Here is a 17,642-nt window from a genome sequence, read left to right as displayed (position 1 = left end):
TTCCAGGACAGTCAAAGCTATGTTGAGAGATTCTGTCTCAAAAAGCCAAAAACTAAAAATAAATAAAATGTAGTTGGCAGACTGGGTATAGCGTATAGACAGCGGTCATCCCCACACTTGGTTTGCTGAACCTGTAGGACACTGTTAGTCAAGTAGCCTGGACTACAGGCTAGTCCTCCAGACATTCAGTATAAGGCCAGTAATGGCCCAGCGTGTGAAGGGGCTTGCTGCCAGCCTGACAACCCACATTTAATCCTCAGAGCCAGCATGGTGGGAGGAGAGAACTGTAGGCTGTCCTCTGACTTCTTCAGTGTCTGTGTACAAACAGCTTACACTACAAATAATAAAAACAAGAGACAGAGACATCCCTGCATCACTCAGTCAGGAAATCACAGAGGAACCTAGAGCCCTGGTCAAACTCAAGACCTTAAACTACTAAACCATAAAATTAAAGCAAGTACCTGAGCCTGGGCTCAGTGGATAAAGCACTTGCATGCGTGGAACACTGTCGTCCTAGCACTCCGGAGGTAGAGGCAGGAGGGAGGATTGGTAGTTTAAGGTCTTCTTTGGCCACACAGCAAGTTCGAGGCTAGCCTCTGAAATCCAATCTCAAAAGGGAAAAAGTAAAACAAAACAAAAAAACCCAACCAATCAACAAAAACCATACTTGCACACTCTTCTGGGCAGCTCTGCCTCAAGTGGTCAGAAATTGTCACAAGTATGTGTTCAGGACTGCCTGGCTTAATACCTCCCCAGAGTTGCTGTCACAGGATGGTCCCCACAGCTTGGGCCACCTCCTGAGCCTTTGCTTGAACTGGACTCAGAAAACAGACCAAGGAAGATGGATTTAAAATGTAGGCCAGTCCCTCGAGAGCCGAAACACCTCAGGTGCAGGATCTGGGCCCTCTGCTCACCTCTGCAGGCATAGCATGAACATGACTCACAGACCCACAGGCAAAACACAAAGTAAATGTTACAAAAGCAAGATGCAGTTGGGTGTTGTATTGGCTAGTTTTGTGTCAACTTGACACAGCTGGAGTTATCACAGAGAAAGGAGCTTCAGTTGAGGAAATGACTCCATGAGATCCAACTGTAAGGCATCTTCTCAATTAGTGATCAAGGGGGAAAGGCCCCTTGTGGGTGGAACCATCTCTGGGCTGGTAGTCTTGGGTTCTATAAGAGAGCAGGCTGAGCAAGCCAGGGGAAGCAAGCCAGTAAAGGACATCCCTCCATTGCCTCTGCATCAGCTCCTGCTTTCTAACCTGCTTGAGGTCAAGTCCTGACTTCCTTGGTGATGAACATCAATGTGGAAAGTGTAAGCTGAATAAACCCTTTCCTCCCCAACTTGCTTCTTGGTCATGATGTTTGTGCAGGAATAGAAACCCTGCCTAAGACAGGTGTTGTGGCACTTGCCTTTCATTCCAGTGGGTAGGATGCTGAAGGAGGCAGATCCCTGTGGGTTCAAGGCCAGCCTGATCTAAATAAGGGACTTTAGGATAGTCCAAATGAGACCCTGTCTGAGAAGCAAAAGAACAAGATCGGGCTGTGGCAGTTGGTTAAGAAGTTTATTTCAAGAAAATTGTGAGTTCATGTGTAAAGCTCCTTTACTGCTCCTTGGGAGAGACCCACTGTGTGCCCCCACCCGTCGGTCCATGTCCAGCCTCCTACAAGATTCCTGAAGCCAGAGCTACCTCCAGCTCCACACACAAAAGTCAGGGCTGCACCTGCTCAGACACATCCAGACTGATGGGGACCATGGGAGAGATGAGGCCATCATGGGAATCCGCAGCTGCATCCCCACAGGCACACAAAGGCCAGGCAACTCCATCTGGGACCGTTGTCCATCTGAGTCCATGGTACCAGGGGGCCCTGATCTCCCTCAAGTTCCTCAGCATTGTGAGGAACACCTCCCTCCCCCCCAGTCAAAGGGTGACAGTGAGCTGATGGTCCCTGCCTTCACCACCCAGCTCAGACGAACTGTGGCTGCCGCTCCTGACCGGTGCCGCCTGTGATCTGCCCTCCTCGGAGCCGCATGGTGGGCAGAGGGGCCCGTGATGTGTTGTTGGACTGGTTGGTGTTGAAGTGACACAGCTGCGGACCCGGGGCTCCATCCTCACCCTCCAGCTGTTCCTCACTGCCACTATGGCTCTGGGGACCTTCCTCCAGGCCTGCCTCGGTCTGCTCCAGGAAACTCAGGCGGTGTAGAGCACTGGCGTCCGAGGACGAAAGGGGGTCAGACGCGTCTTCCAGCTCAGAGTCCGAGTCATTGGATGCCGCGTGAGATTCTGGGGCCAAGAGAAGAGGACACAGGGAGGGATGAGGGGAGATGAGAGTGAGCTTGAGTGTGCGCACACAAACACACACACACACACACACACACACACACACACACACACAGACCTAAAGACAGGAGAGAAACATGTCCTGTGACCAAGACAAGCCATAAGAGACTCCGTTCTTTCCCCTCTGCTGGCTCTACTGTGGGTCTACAGACACAGGCCCGCCTTTCTGCCTTCTGTCCCCTCCCTGGGGTGGGTGGCCACTAACACAGTACGGGAAAAGGCAGCTCATGAGAACAACCCATCACGACAGTGAATGGGCGTGACCTGACCACCCTGGGTCACTGGCCAGGGTCTGTTGGGCCCCACTCCTCACCTCGGCTTCCATCCTCCGCCTCCTCCTGCAGGGGGAAGACAATGCCCTCAGCAGACTCCAGCTGGCCACACTGGGTGGATGCCCCCTCCTGAATTGAGAAAGGGTGTGGGCTAGCTCCAGCATGCCCCACCTCTGCTTCCAGCCTTCATGGTATGTAATCTTTATTTTTAGTGTTTGGGTGTTTTGACTGCACAGACCTACAGGTACTGTGTGCCTGTGTGTATCCTCTCTGCTCATGAAGCCAAAAGACTGCGTCAGATATATCGGAAATTAAAGTCACAGACAATTGTGAGCTGACCCTTGAGAGCTGAGAAAAGAATCCAGCCGTCTGCAATAGGAACTGGAACTTGGACTGCTGAGCCTGACCATCTCCAGCCCCTTCACCCCAGAAACTTCTCGGTGGGTTGGTCTTGGGAGACAGGGTTTCTCTGTGTAGCCCTTGCTGTCCAGGAACTCACTCTGTAGAACAGGCTGCCCTCAAACTCACAGAAATCCTCCTGCCTCTGCCTCCTGCCAGCTGGAACTAAACGCATGCGCCTCTACTGGGCAGCTCAGACTTACTTTTTGTAACTTCTTTTTATTTGTTTGTTTGTTTATCATATGTAAGTACACTGTAGCTGTCTTCAGACACTCCAGAAGAAGGAGTCAGATTTTGTTAAGGATGGTTGTGAGCCACCATGTGGTTGCTGGGATTTGAACTCCGGATCTTCGGAAGAGGAGTCAGTGCTCTTAACCGCTGAGCCATCTCTCTAGCCCCTTTTTTAAACTTCTTAATAATTTACTTAGTTGAGATAGGGTCTCAATATATATCCTTGGCTGGCCTGGAACCCTCTATGTAAACCATAGTAGTCTGGAATTCATAGAGTTGTGCCTGCCTCTGCCTCCCCAGTGCTGTAATTAAAAGTGGTGATTGTTTGTTTGTTTGTTTGTTTGTTTTTGGATACAGCAACATAAGGTTCTCATGTAGCCCAGGCTAGCTTCAAACCTGTTCTGTAGCTGACGCTAGCCTTGAAGCCCTTGCCCTCCTCCCTCCATTCCTGAGTCCTGGGATGAGAAGCCCACATAGCAGGCCGGGCGTGGTGGCGCACGCCTTTAATCCCAGCACTTGGGAGGCAGAGGCAGGCGGATTTCTGAGTTCGAGGCCAGCCTGGTCTACAAAGTGAGTGCCAGGACAGCCAGGGCTATACAGAGAAACCCTGTCTCGAAAAACCAAAAAAAAAAAAAAAAAAAAAAAAGGAGAAGCCCACATAGCAACCAGGCTTACTGGTGCTGGCGATGGAACCAGAACCTAGGGCTTCCTGTAGGCTGGTCCAGCTCTCTACTACTGAGATGGGCCCAGAATCCTGCGAGCATATTTGTGTCACTTCCCCATCGCCTAAGGGGCTTCCACCTCCCTTACCTGGCTGCCAGGCGCCTCCTCTGGCTCCTCCTCAAAGACCAGGCCGTAGTGGACAATCAGAGTCTCGATAACTCGGGCCTGGTGGGGATAGTCCACCAGAGAAGAGAGGGACACGGTGGCGTCAGTGGGTCGAGGCCGCAACAGTGTGGGCCCGAAAACGATGCCCAGGTTCCCAGGGGTCATCTTGTTATCCTGCTCCATTTCCACGATCCTGGGGAGGGACAGAGTGGGGTGTAGGTGGGTGTGGCTCCAGGGACACCCCCACCCCCACTCAGCTCTTGCACCACTCAGGGACCCTCACCTTCGCAAGTGCCTCAGCAGGTATAAGAGTGTGGCCCGGTTTTCGGCTGGCAGATCCTGCATGAGCTCACGCAGGCGACCCACCATAGCCAAGGTTGCAGCCTCACTCTCGGACCCGCCCTGCCGACCCCGGCTCGCTGCCTTAGCTTCGGCTTCTGCCTTTAGGCTGTCCTTAGCTAGCCCCACCAGCTCATGGTAGAAGCGAAAAGAGATAAGGGGTTCCGGCAGCTGCAGGGCGACACATTCAGAGAGAGGTCACAGGGCCTGGCCTAGCCAATGTGAGTACCTGACGAGCCCCTCCCCCTGCCAGGTCCTGGTCAAGCCCACCACCTTAAGTCCCGTCTGGTCTCAGACCTGCTAGAGGTTTGTCCATCAACGTTAGTCACGCCCACCACAGCAAGAGCCCCACTGTACTATACTCACAATTCCCCATCCATTCCTGTACCAGCCACCCCCTGCCCATCCACCTCTAGGCACGCCCACCAGCTTAGAACCTGCTTTCAGCTCCAGCCCAGCTCTGACCACGCCTATCGTGCTTGGGTCCCACCCACTGCAGTGTCTGGGTCCACTTCATCCGTGCTTCAAACCTTCACTAGTCCTAGCAATGCCCGGTGGTGGCTGATCCAACCTTGTTTTAGCTCCACCAATATAGAGTGACTGAAGCCCATCACCATGCCGCTGCTCAGGCTCCATAGCCATATCCACCCAGCTCTTGCCACGCCTATTAGCATAGAATGTGAGCCTCTCCCATTTACAGTACCACCCCACCCGTCCCCAGGCACACACCTATCCGTCCCCCTCACCCCCCAGTCTCTAGCAAACTCACAGTAGAGGCCCATCCATTCCAGCCTCTGACTGTCCCCTACCATGCTAATGCCCCGCCCCTACTCCACCCTGGCCACGCCCTTCCCACAGTTCATCCAGGTTGGCTCACCTGCCGCAGGTATAGCTTTAGGACATTGCTGATGTCGTGGGGTGAGGCCTGTGACAACTCCACCAGCTCTTTGCCATTCTCAAAAGCCTGGCACAGCTTCTCCACACGCGTTTTCACGCCATTGACCCGGTAGATCCCCTGGGGAACCAACAGTCACTCTCAAGCCTAGACTTGCACCAGCTCCGGGCCCTCTGGGTTCTCCACTAAACCCCTCTTGTCCCAGGACCTCACCTTGGTGTGCAGTGCCCGCCGCTCAATCTCACAGACACATTTTTTGACAATGAAGGGCACCCCATCAGGGGTGCTGAGGGCTGCCTGGCTGAAGTCTTGTCCAAAGAGCTGCAGGCGGCCCTGAAGCTTCTTGTGGCCACACTGGATGGCCAGGGTCTCCAAACACTTTTTGTGACAAGCCAGACAGCACTGAGAGATGACAAAATGTCACTTTTCCAGACATCTACTGTAAATGCTGGGCCCCACTTCCACAATCCCGGTGTCTTTGCCCTGTAGGATCCCTGCACCTGGAGAACCTTGTCAGACCTAAAACCTCCCCTGCCTTTCACAGGCTATTTTGATCTTTCTGAGACAGGGTGTCATGTAGCCCAGGTTTGCTCAGACTTGCTCTGTATCCAAGGATGACTCTGAAGTCCTGATACTGGAATCGGAACCTAGAGCTTTGCGCTTGCATGACCAGCCCCTGATTTACACACTGAGCCTCAGTCCTGATCCGTGATGACACCCAGGGGGCACCCACACACCTCTTCACATTCGGCTCCTTGGAAGTAAACATAGCTGTTACACTCTCTGCACTTGGCTGGCGTGCGCAGCTTGCGAAGTCGGTGTGTGCGGGCTGCCTTGGACAATCCCACGTGGCGGAAGGGTCCACTGGGCATGGCCACAGGTAACTCGGGGTCCATGCCATTGAGGTCAGCTGCAGACAGGTTGGAAGGCCAGTGTCACTGGGACAGCTGAAGGCCAGCTGGATAAACCATGTTTAAATTCCTCCCATCGTCAGGGCTCACTGGGGGCCCTCACCTGAATCAAATGCAGAGGCTACCAAGCCAGCTTCCTGATCTCCCAGCTCCTCACTGGATGACATCGTCCCACTGGAAGATGTTCGATCGAACTTCTTCAAGTCCCCTAAATAGAAAACAGTTGTGAAACACTGGAGCCAGGCTGGCCCTGCCTGGGACTCCCCTGTGTGACACGCACCCAGGTGCCACTTCACCTGAGCTGGTGTCTAGACTGACTTCAGTGTCTGAGATGGAGATGGGCCAGGACTTATGAACCTGGTGACCTCGTCCCCCTGCAGGGTGAGAGAGGGATGAAGAAAGTGTGCCCCTCCCACCCCCAACAGCAGGTAGCAGGAGCCATCAGAATGCAGCATCCACTCTGTGTGCTTGCATATGCTCACCCCTGTGGTCCTTGTTGGGAGCTGCCTCAGAGGTGCCACCTTCCTCGGGGGGACTGCCAGCAGCTTCGGGTCCTGAAGCATCACCAGGGTTGAAGCTGCCCTTCCGTGTACGCATGATTGGGGACCTAGTGGTGGGGGTCAGTAAGAGGCCTTCCCAGGTCTACCACCCACACTCCCACTGGATGCATGTGGCTGCACAGGGTGAAGGTACCAGGAGTTGTTAGAGACATAAGGCTCAAAGTCGTAGCGCACGTCCGGCTCCTCCCCTCTCTGCAGCTGACGCACGTGAGATGCGTACTGTTGGCCCGGGTCATATAGTTTGCTGCTCTCACACAGCATCTGGAAGTTCACGGGCAGCGGTGCTGTCTGCATGTGCATCAGCTGGTAGTAGGAGATGGTGGCCTGGAGGAGATGTGTTAGTCAAGGGTTAGGCCACGCCCACAGCCACGCCCACATCAAGTCCCTCCCACAGTCCAGCACCTTGTCCCAATAGTTCTGCCCCTATAGCGCTCCATCCCAAACCACACCCGTTGTATAGCACCCACCAGACCTTCCCCCTGTCCACTGCCCAAACCCTCTACTCCCATAGAGTTCACACTAGACAAGGACCGTTTCGTGGCACTTTGCCTGTTGCCCCAACCTATCTACTAATCCACACCCTTCAACTTTGAAAAAACTAACACCCAGCCCCTGCACTCTGCCCAAAGTCCCATCACTGCTCCTTCAAACACTGCCCTTTGCACAGTTCACCTTCAGCTCCAGGACACCCTCCCGTGGCAACGCTACCCTTGCTGGGACCCTGCTGCATTATCCAGCTTGTAACAGAACAGACCAATCCCTCCCGGTGACCTCTGCTGCTGTGAAAGGGTTTTGCCCTGCCCCGCTCCATCTATCCACTGTTCTATGCCACTAGAATCACCGTGCCAAACCAAACCCTGCCCTTGCCCTACCCACATTATGCCCCGCCCATTTAGCAAATACACCAAATCCCGCTCATTGCCCCCACCCCTCCAAGTTCAGCCCACCCAGTGCCCATCACACACCGACTTAATGGTCTGATCACTCTGCCTGATGACCTCCTGAATCTGCCGCAGCGCAGTCACCTTTGTGTCCTCCAGCTCCTGCTTCTGTGTCTTTGCGTCTGCCACGCATGTGCGGTAAGTGGCCATGGCTTCCTCGGCCTGAAGGATTGGTTAGGGGCAAGGGTCAGTTGAGGGTACTGACACAGAAATCCAGGAGAGACCATTATGGTGTGTAGAACTGTCACCAGAGTAACTAGAGACCCTGAGGGATAGCCTGGGAAATTTAGGGATACTGTCTCTAGATAAAATATAAGAGGTAGGCCAAAGGTAAGGCTCAGAAGTGGAGTTCTTGGCTAGAATCACCAAGTGAGGGGCTGGGGCGTGGTCAGAGGCGGAGCCCCGCCTAGACTCCCCCAGTGAGGGGCTGGGGAGTGGTCAGGGGCGGAGCCCCGCCTAGAATCCCCCAGTGAGGGGCTGGGGCGTGTTCAGGGTGGAGCACTTGTCCTTATGATGAGTGTGGAAAGGCCTAGAGATCCATTCTCAGTACAGCCAAAAACTAAATAGAGAAACAGTAAAGGGTCATATAGTTTGCTGCTCTTGCACAGCATCTGGAAGTTCACGGGCAGCGGCGCTGTTTGCATGCATGTGCATCAGCTGGTAGTAGGGGCGATGACATAGGCCTGGAGGTAGCAACTACATGCATGTCCCCTGGAGGCACCTCTCTCTTCCAGGATTCCTCGGCCCCACCCGCCCCAGCCCTGCTAATGCACCTTGTTTTTGGCCTCTTCCTCCAGTCTGCGCCTCTTGTCCAGGGCCTTAGAGGCTGCAGTCCCTGCGCCTGGGCCTGTGCCCTGTTGTTCCTCCTCAGCCTTGGCCACCTGGAGCCGGGCCTTGTCGTGGTCTTCACAGCGTTGTTTGTAGCCCTGTTTGGCCTTGCGCAGGTTGGCCTCTGCCTCTTGCTGTGAGAGGAGAGAGGATCCAGCCTGTGACCCTACATTCCCAGCAAGCCAGCAGGGGACCACTGACAGCACACATTGGCAGCATATGCAGTAGGATCCCACGGGGAAACTGAGGCATGACTCAGAGCTGAACAAAAACACAAACTGAAGCACATCTCCCCTCTCCCCAAGCCTGGTCTTGCTAAGTTTCACTTCCTGTCTTACAGATGAAAACAGAGAGCCGCCCAGGCAGGAAGCCTAGCACCCTGGGGTGACAGGAAGCACTGAGTCACAAAGTAACGGGTCTGGGTGGGGAGAGCCCACATCCCACAGTCTGAAAGTCAGAACCTAGACACAAAGAATAGGGACTGTAGGTGATACTCCAGGGTCTCAGAGGAAGAACTCACATTAAGCCTGGATTCTCAAAACAAACAAACAAACAAACAAATAAACAAACAAACCTCAAGCCAGGCAGTGGTGCACACCTTTAATCCCAGCACTAGGAAGGCAGAGGCAGGTGGATCTCTGGGAGTTCAAGGCCAGCCAGGTCTACAGAGCAAGTTCCAGGACAACCAAGACTACAGAGAAAAACCCAAAACCCCCCGAAAAACCCAAAATACAAATAGATAGATAGAGCCGGGCGTGGTGGCGCATGCCTTTAATCCCAGCACTCGGGAGGCAGAGGCAGGCGGATTTCTGAGTTCGAGGCCAGCCTGGTCTACAAAGTGAGCTCCAGGACAGCCAGAGCTATAAAGAGAAACCCTGTCTCAAAAAAAAAAACCAAAAAAAAAAAAAAAACCAAAAAAAAAAACCCAAATAGATAGATAGATAGGCAGACAGACAGATAGATAGATATTCCTCACAGCAAAGCTAGGAGCTGCTGCTGCCAGCACAGCGGTTCTCAACCTGTGGGTCACGACCCCTTTAGGTCAGGGAGCAGCATATCAGATATCATGATTCATAACAGTAGCAAAATTAGTTATGAAGCAACAACAAATCAATTTTATGGCTGTGGGTCAGCACAACATGATGAACTGTATTTATTATAGGGTCACATGCTGCATTAGGAAGGCTGAGAACCACTGTCTGGGTGGGTAAAGGCACTTTGCCCCCAAGCCGAAGGACCTCAATCCAATCCCTGCGCCCACATGGTGGAAGGAGAGAACTCACCTCCACAAACTGTTCTCTGACCTCCCGATGAACGCTGTGGCATTTCCATCCCCACCCACCCCACTAAGCAAACAACTGTAAAACATCTGAAAACTCTACTGGCTTTTTTCTTTTTTTTTTTTTTTTGGTTTTTCGAGACAGGGTTTCTCTGTGTAGTCGTGGCTGTCCTGGAACTCACTCTGTAGCCCAGGCTGGCCTCGAACTCAGAAATCCGCCTGCCTCTGCCTCCCAAGTGCTGGGATTAAAGGCGTGCGCCACCACGCCCGGCCCTTCTTTTTTTTTTAGATGAGGTCTTTCTACACAGCTCTCGATATCCTGAACTCACTATGTAACCCAGGCTGGCCTTGAACTCCCAGAGATCTGCCTGCCTCTGCCTCTACCTCCTAGTGTTAAAACTAAACAGTTCCCACCAGCCTGTCCTGAGAGCTTTTTTAAAAATGTCAAATTATTACAATTAAAGTATTAAATGACAAAATTTGGGGGAGGGACTCCCAACAGTATTGCAGTTTGTATTCCATAATATGTACAGAGCTCTAGGAAATCAATAACAATCTCCTGTGTCATCCACTCTGCGCAGAGGATATAGACAGAGAGGATTCACAGAATCCTCTAAGAGGGGCTGGCGCTGGGAGGGAAGCAGGGTGCATGCCCCCAATGACTCATTCACTTTGGAACTCCAATCAGAGACGGGGGTGGGGGGCACAGGCTAGTTACCGTGAGGCTGGACACCATCTCTGTCTGCTGTGTGTCTGTCAGTTTTGAGGCAGAGCCTCACTATGCAGCCCTGACTGGACCGGGACAGAGAGCCTCCTGCCTCTGCCTCCCGAGTACTAGGATTAAAGGCACGCACCACTACCAGCCACACACCCCCCCACACCTTGTTTTCTGAGATAGGTGTCTCAGTGAGCCCAAATTCAGTTAGGCTTTCTGGCCATCGAGCCCGAGAACCACCCATTCCACTTGGGTTGGGTGCTGGGGTTACCGATGCAGGATGCCATGCCTGGTTTTTGTTTTTTCCCCCTTGGTTTTTCTTTTTTTTTTTTTTTCTTTCTTTTTTTTTTTTTTGGTTTTTCGAGACAGGGTTTCTCTGTGTAGCCCTGGCTGTCCTGGCACTCACTTTGTAGACCAGGCTGGCCTCGAACTCAGAAATCCGCCTGCCTCTGCCTCCCGAGTGCTGGGATTAAAGGCATGCGCCACCACGCCCGGCAATTTTTTTTTTTTTTTTTCCCCTTGGTTTTTCGAGACTGGGTTTCTCTGTATAGCCCTGGGTGTCCTGGAACTCACTTTGTAGACCAGGCTGACCTCGAACTCAGAAATCCACCTGCCTCTGCCTCCCGAGTGCTCCTCGCCCGGCTGCCATGCCTGGTTTTATGGGGATGCTAACCAAGTGACTCAGGACCCCATGTTCTTCTGTCAGGTGCTTTACCCACTGAGGCATGCCCCCCAGGCCACCTCCATGCCTTTAAATGCCACAAAAGAAAAATGGGGTACATGGAGTGTGCACCAACCGAGGCGGGGACTACACTCTTTTCTCTCTGAATTTCTGAACAGCTGACAATGTGTGGGACTTTTGAGTGCCCTGCTGGGGTTGGGTCGTCTTAGCGTCTCAGCAATGACTGCTTTTGCAAGCACAGGGAACCTGCACCGACCAACGAGGGGGGCACTGGCCACACCCCCGCTGTCCTTACCAGCTTCCTCTGTGCTCGATGCCAAGATTCTTTGATCTCCTTCCTGCGCCTCTCATGCTCCAACCGCCGCAGCGTCAGGGGCTAAGGGAGGCAGGAACAGACTGTGAGTGCCAAACTGATGGGTGGCATCCGCAGCGGGCAGGCCATCTCACCTCAGGCACAGCCCACCTGCATGAAGGTCTGGGTCTGCAGTGTGCCCACTGCCTGCACCATGCCATGGCCAAACTCCAAATCTTGTTCCAGGGCCAGTGAGTAGATGGACAAGAGAGGCATGTGGGGCTGTGGGGCAGGACAGCCGGTCACCAGGATGAGGACAGAGGGGTCCCAGCACCCTTCAGCCACTCTTAGCAACAGACGGGCATCCTCCTTCTCCCAAGGGCATCCAACAGAAGCCCTTGGCAGGAGGAGGAGGAGGGAGCGGCCACGCCTATCAAACTCCTATGCATCCCTCTTCCCACACCTGTTTCCCCCAACTCACCTCATGCGTGACGCTCTGTCTGCAGTTGTGGACAACCTTCTGGAGACCTTTGGCGAATTCCATCTCTACCAAAGAATGGGATGCAGAGTGAGGCTTTGGAAACAGCCTTCCCTAGACCCCCCACCCCACCCTGCCCCTCCCACTCGCCCCGCCCCAGGTGTCTCAGTCGCTCACCCAGGGTGGTCCTCTTCTCCAGGTAGCTGATGAGGTCCTTCATGTACCTGGCCATGTCTTTTGCATACTGCAGTGCAGCGTCCACACCCCCTTCGCATCGCTGCAGAAGCAGGTCCACCTCCTCGGGGGGCAGGCAACCTTCGGGGGCCAGTGCTCAGTCTAGATGTCCTCACCTCTCGAGGCCCCTACCACCTCCTGCCTCCCCAGCCCCACACCCAGAGACACTCACCTTCTTCACATTCCTCCACGCTATGTGGGGGCCCCTCCGTGCCAGCCCCATAAAGGTTCTCCATGGACTGTGTGAGGAACCACGTTCTGTTCAGGCCGCGCCTCTGCCCTGCCCCTCCTTAGCTCTAACACCCTTGACGGCTCCTCAGAGAGACCCACACAGCCCAGCCCAGGAGATAGTCACACAGCTGAGCCAGGTGCCCATCCTATGGGAGATAGCCACTCCTTCCCACAAACATCTTGACCTGGATGTGAGCTGCTGGCTGCTCACCTGGCTGGGGTCCCCCGGAGGCACGGCCAGGAGAGTACTGCTGTCCACTTCACCCAAAAGGAACTCGGACACACTGCAGGGCCAGGGGGAGTCATTCCAGAGGTCCACATCAGCCATACTCCCGAACTCCACTCTGCCCCCCACAGGCCCCGAGCTCACGTGCAGCTGAAGGACACAGCAATGGTTTCCAGAGCCTTCTCAAATTCCCTCTTATCTGATTCATTGTTGCATTCATAATGAAAGGCTGAGAGGCAGACAAGGCGGGAAAAGTGTGTTGGTCAAATGCCTATGCACCCTTCAAAACCCCACTACAGAGATTCCCCTCTTCTGGGAAACCCTCCCACTGTGGACCTCACCGGACTGACCTTTGACCTTGGCAATGAGTGTACCAGCGGCTGTGAGTGTCTCCACGGTGTTGAGGAGTGGGTATCTGGAGATGACCTGGCGCATGACTCGCAGAGCTTCACCCAGGCACTCATGGGCCAGTGGCCGGCGGGCCTCGAGGAGGTCTGCCGAGCAGAGTTAGCATGGGTGAAAAGGAAGAGGCTGGCCCCAGTCTTTCCAGATGGAGAAACTGAGGCAGGGGTAGACAGAAGAGACGATTTTCCCAAGCAAGTTCATTAATTTTACTCTCTCCTGGACTTACGCCCCGCTGGCCCTGCAGATGTGCACAGTGAGGGAAAGCCACTTGTCAGTGGTCACCCAGCTTTCTGTGGAAGGAGGACCTTGCTGGGCTTTTGTGTCATTATACCTCTGAGCAGCAGGGAGCCACGGAAAGCATCAGAGCCAGAGGATAGGCATCCCATCTAGATGCTGAACAAGCCTTAACACTGTCCCTGTGCAGTTCAGAACATCCTCCTGCCTCTGCCTCCACAACGCTAGGAGATCACACCACAGCCCTCCATCCTCAAAAGCCCTCAGTTGGAAGGCAGAGATTTTTGACTGTTTTTCCACCGTTGCACAGTGCAGGCAAGCCCAAGACCTTATGCGACATGATAGGACATTGAAGACCGGAGCACCTCAAACCCGAATCTGAAAAAGTTCCCTGGCCTTCTGCAGACACCAAGGCCCCGGTGGAATGCCACCCTGGAGGCCATTCCCTCCACGTTTTGGTGGTCAGAATCTGAGCCCACGTCTGGGAGGTGCATTCTGATCCAGGAATCCCCGAATGCTGGTTGGGAAGCCACGCCCCCTCCTGGGGCATTCCAGGCGCGTACCCTCTGGGCAGCTGGTGTCCCTGCGGCCCCTCACATGGGCCATCTCAAGGCAGGATGGAACCTGAGATGCAGCCAAGAGAAGTGCAGAGCTCCTGGGCACCCTGGGATTGTGCAAAGGCCCTGAACAGGCCACGTGTGCAGGGTCCTGGCCTTAAGTGGGGGGACCCACACCCTGCACTGTCCTCTCACCTCCGGCGCGAGTCTGGCAGCACTGGGGGTCGTGGTCCAGCGCTGGATGCAGAGTCCCACAGACACACATTGCTCAGTAATGTATGGAGGGACAGAACGCTAGTACGTGGTCAAGGGACCTGGGTCCTCAGTGCCTGGGAGTTCTTAGGGGGATAGTCGACAGCCAAACCGGCTTAGGCCGGTCATCAGGCCCCGCCTCTCTCTGGGAACAACCCCACCCCTCATATCTCCATAGGCTAGCTCAAGGGCTGTTTCCTAACCACAGAGGAGGAATTTGACTGGATGTGAGGGTGGGGTTTTCGGGTAAACTGAGGCTGGGAGTTGGATGCTCAGGGCAGAGGAAGGCTTCAGAGAAAGAGCCTTTGAGGGCCCTGTGTCCACCCCCAGTTGCAGCCTTAAATGCCCCGGAATCTCTGGGGACTCTGTTCTTGTCCTGTTTTAAAAAACCCAGGCCCAGAGGCTGGTGCACGCAGAGCACCAGTGCGTGTCCTATACAGGTTTGGGGGGTCACAGTTAGCTGATGACCCCGCGCATGCGGACCAGGTCTCCAAGGATGCCTGGGTAAAGAAAGGCCGGAGATTAAGATTTCCCCAGAAAAGCAGACTCAGCCTCCACCCGGGAGTCCAGATAAGCCCAGTAGCTCTCCAGGAGGGAGTGGCCTGCACAGGCTCCTGGGTGAGGCCAGACCCAGCCTCCACCTCTCTGGATCTCTCTGGATCTGTGGGAGTGGGTAACTGGGAGGACTGGAGCTGCGTGCTGGGCACAGCTCTGACATGTGGTTTCCGGGGAGCAACCGGGGGTGGGGGTGGGGGGCTGAGTCTGGTGCCCGACCCATCTCACTGAGCTGCCAGAGACAAACAGGAAGGAGGTGAAAATAACTCTGGAGGAAACGGACGGAGCCATCATCAACTGCGTGCAGGAGAAAACGGAACGGGGCCCTCACTTCCAGTACCTCCCGTGGCCTCTGCTTTAACACCTTCCGTGTTCCGCAGTCCCCCAGTGCTGCAGCCAGGGTCCTTCTGCCTCTGCAGCCCACTGTCCTCACACAGTGCTCCTAACATACAACCTCAGTTTCTGTGTATCTGAGCAAATGCCTAAGACATTCCCCCTGTAGGGCTGGGCACGCCAGCAAACTCCTACACATCCTTCAGAACCTTAGTTGACATATGCACTTCTTTTCATCCTATTTGAAACCTCCTCATATCCCCGCACCCCCGTCCTTTTTCTTCTTCTACTTTTTTTTTTTGTTTTTGTTTTTGTTTTTCGAGACAGGGTTTCTCTGTGTAGCCCTGGCTGTCCTGGAACTCACTTTGTAGACCAGGCTGGCCTCGAACTCAGAAATCCACCTGCCTCTGCCTCCCAAGTGCTGGGATTAAAGGCATGCGCCACCACGGCCTGGCTTCTTCTTCTACTTCTTTTTCTCCTTCTCTCTCTCCCTCTTCCTCTCTTTCTTTCTTTCTTTCTTTCTTTCTTTCTTTCTTTCTTTCTTTCTTTCTTTCTTTCTTCCATTCTTTTTGAGTCAGGGTCTCACTGTAATTCTGGCTGACCTGCATAAGACTCTCAAGTGTAGACTCACAGAGATCCTCCTGCCTGAGTGCTGGGCTGAGAGGCCGCCCACCTCCTGCCCTCCCTCCGTGCTGCTCTGAAGATCCTCACCGTCCTGCAGCACACACTCCTTGAGCTTCTCCAAGCCCTCAGCAAAGCGGGCCACATCCGCCAGCAGGGTTGAGATGTCTTCTACGCCATCAGGGAAAGCTCCCTCAATGGGTAGCTCTGCCGGACTGGCCGCAGAAAGGGGGCTTCGGTACCCACGGCCCAGGGTCCAGGTGGCAGTGCCCGAGAGCGGGAAGCCTGCTGCACTGGCATGGCGGCTCAGGCTGGTGGGTCTTTTGAGTGTCCCTGTGCCCTTGGCCACCGTGGACAGGGATGTGGCTGGTGGCTCCAGGCCGGGAGCTTCTGTCCAGTCCTTCCTGGGCAGCTCCTAGGTAGGCATAGGGAAGAGGAGTCAAGGGGATCCCCCATCCCAGGCACTGCCTCAGTTTTCCCAGAAAGTCCTCACAGGGGTCAGAGGTCAGTGGGCAGAGAATTTTAAGTCCCCCCCCACCTGTTACCCAACATCCTCCTGTCTATAGCTTTCACAAACAACCGTCCTTACCCAAACCACAGCCAGAGGCGTGGCCTGTGGGGCACAGGAGGGAGGGGGCACCCCACTTCCTGGTGGGGGTGGGGAGGACCCTTGTGGGTCTCTAGCCCTCTAGCCACCCCAGATACCTCCACGGGTGTCCACTTTTTAAAAACATGGATAACTTCTGTGACCTGAGAAGATCATCAGGCTCCTGTGTCTCCGGACACTCCCTAAACCTCACAAATTCTCAAAAGCTCAGCAGGCAGCAGCAGGCCCTGGAGAAACTCGGAGACCCCCCAATCTGCTCTGTACACCTGCACCCCAGTTCAACACCAGTTCCCCATTGGCTTTCAGAACCCTAAAATTGCCCAGACCCCCATATTACAGTGCAGTCACTAGACTCCAATATCAGTTCTACCCACTACCCACAACCTTCATTGGCACATGATGGGGACGGACATCCCTCATCAAGATGGGTGACTTGGTTGCCACCCAAGGCCATCCCTACCTACCGTAATGCGGCCTCCCAGGTTCAGGCCACTCCTTGTCGCCGGCCATTCTGCCTGCTGGGGACTATAGCTGGCCCGGTTCCCCCAGCGTGGACCCAGCATGGTGCTGTAGTTGCATGCTATGCCCATCAGTGACCACAGGCTGTGAGTGTCATCCTGGGTCCCCACCCGCTCTGTGCCCCACTCACCCCTGAGGAAGACTGCGGGTTGGGGCTCCCCGCGCGGTTCTTTTTGGAAATAGAGGGAGTTTTCATAAGTTCTCGCTTCTTCCGAGAGAACATGGTGGAGCCAGCCCCAGTGGCCCTAGGTGAGGACAGGCGGGCAACGGCAGGGTGAGGGTCTGGGGGGTGGTCTCAGTCCTGCAACTCCTGGTGCTGGCTGTCTCTGGACCACATTGCTCAGGGCCACCCCCTCCCCAGCTGTCAGAGCCACACGTGACTGGCTTGGCCCTCATTGGCGCTTAAGTCTCCTACACAGGAAAAGGCTCCCCAGCAGAGGGAGGGAGGCGACACCTCAGATCCGCCCCCAGTGTGACTGTCCCAAGTGTCAGCTCTTATAGGACTCTGCACACTGACTCTGACACAGGTTCCCCACAGCAGGCCACCTTCCACTTGCAGCCTGTGTCCTGTGTGGCCACCCGATCCAGGCATTAGCTGACCCTTGCTGGGACATAACATACAGTCAAGAAAGGCAGTGTCATGTGTATACTGATATGCAAGACCAGAGAGGAGGCTGAGCAACAGGTTCACACGCAGATCCAACAGACACCCCCTGAGTCCCTCACCATGCACAGGTGACCCCCATTCCCTATAATCACCAGCCTTACAGTCTTCTGGGGACCACAGGACCTGAAGGTGCCATGCCTGGGTGGCTTCCATACTGCAACCCAGGAGCTCCACTGCCCTGCTGTCCTCCACTTAGCTCCCATTCCCAC

General features: G+C 54.6%; 1 protein-coding gene across 4 annotated transcripts; it reads right to left on the bottom strand.

Annotated features, from left to right (window-relative positions):
• Window positions 1-1,552: 1,552 nt before the first annotated feature.
• Arhgap45 (Rho GTPase activating protein 45) lies at window positions 1,553-17,130 on the bottom strand. 4 transcript variants are annotated; one of them, XM_021173902.3, is made up of 23 exons: window positions 16,897-17,130; window positions 15,731-16,055; window positions 13,034-13,177; window positions 12,828-12,912; window positions 12,669-12,741; window positions 12,399-12,465; window positions 12,170-12,307; window positions 11,996-12,060; window positions 11,686-11,796; window positions 11,518-11,598; window positions 8,492-8,680; window positions 7,743-7,880; window positions 6,911-7,101; window positions 6,700-6,824; window positions 6,514-6,591; window positions 6,321-6,425; window positions 6,044-6,216; window positions 5,520-5,708; window positions 5,289-5,426; window positions 4,356-4,582; window positions 4,055-4,265; window positions 2,656-2,743; window positions 1,553-2,285 (listed from the first exon to the last, which is right to left on the bottom strand). In XM_021173902.3, the coding sequence occupies exons 1-23, from the start codon at window positions 16,987-16,989 to the stop codon at window positions 1,969-1,971; spliced, it is 3,351 nt and encodes a 1,116-aa protein (XP_021029561.2). In that variant the 5' UTR covers window positions 16,990-17,130; the 3' UTR covers window positions 1,553-1,968. The 4 variants fall into 4 exon arrangements, with proteins under 4 accessions (XP_021029561.2, XP_029338718.1, XP_029338717.1 ...); XM_029482858.2 differs by lacking the exon at window positions 16,897-17,130 and adding an exon at window positions 16,712-16,875; XM_029482857.2 differs by lacking the exon at window positions 6,514-6,591.
• Between the last annotated feature and the right edge of the window lie 512 nt (window positions 17,131-17,642).

Source organism: Mus caroli, unplaced genomic scaffold (assembly GCF_978045245.1).
Source record: "Mus caroli unplaced genomic scaffold, Mus_caroli_1 scaffold_9, whole genome shotgun sequence".
Classification (NCBI taxonomy): domain Eukaryota; kingdom Metazoa; phylum Chordata; class Mammalia; order Rodentia; family Muridae; genus Mus; species Mus caroli.
Note: the sequence above shows the minus strand (reverse complement) of the source record. Positions and strands in the feature narration are given on the sequence as shown.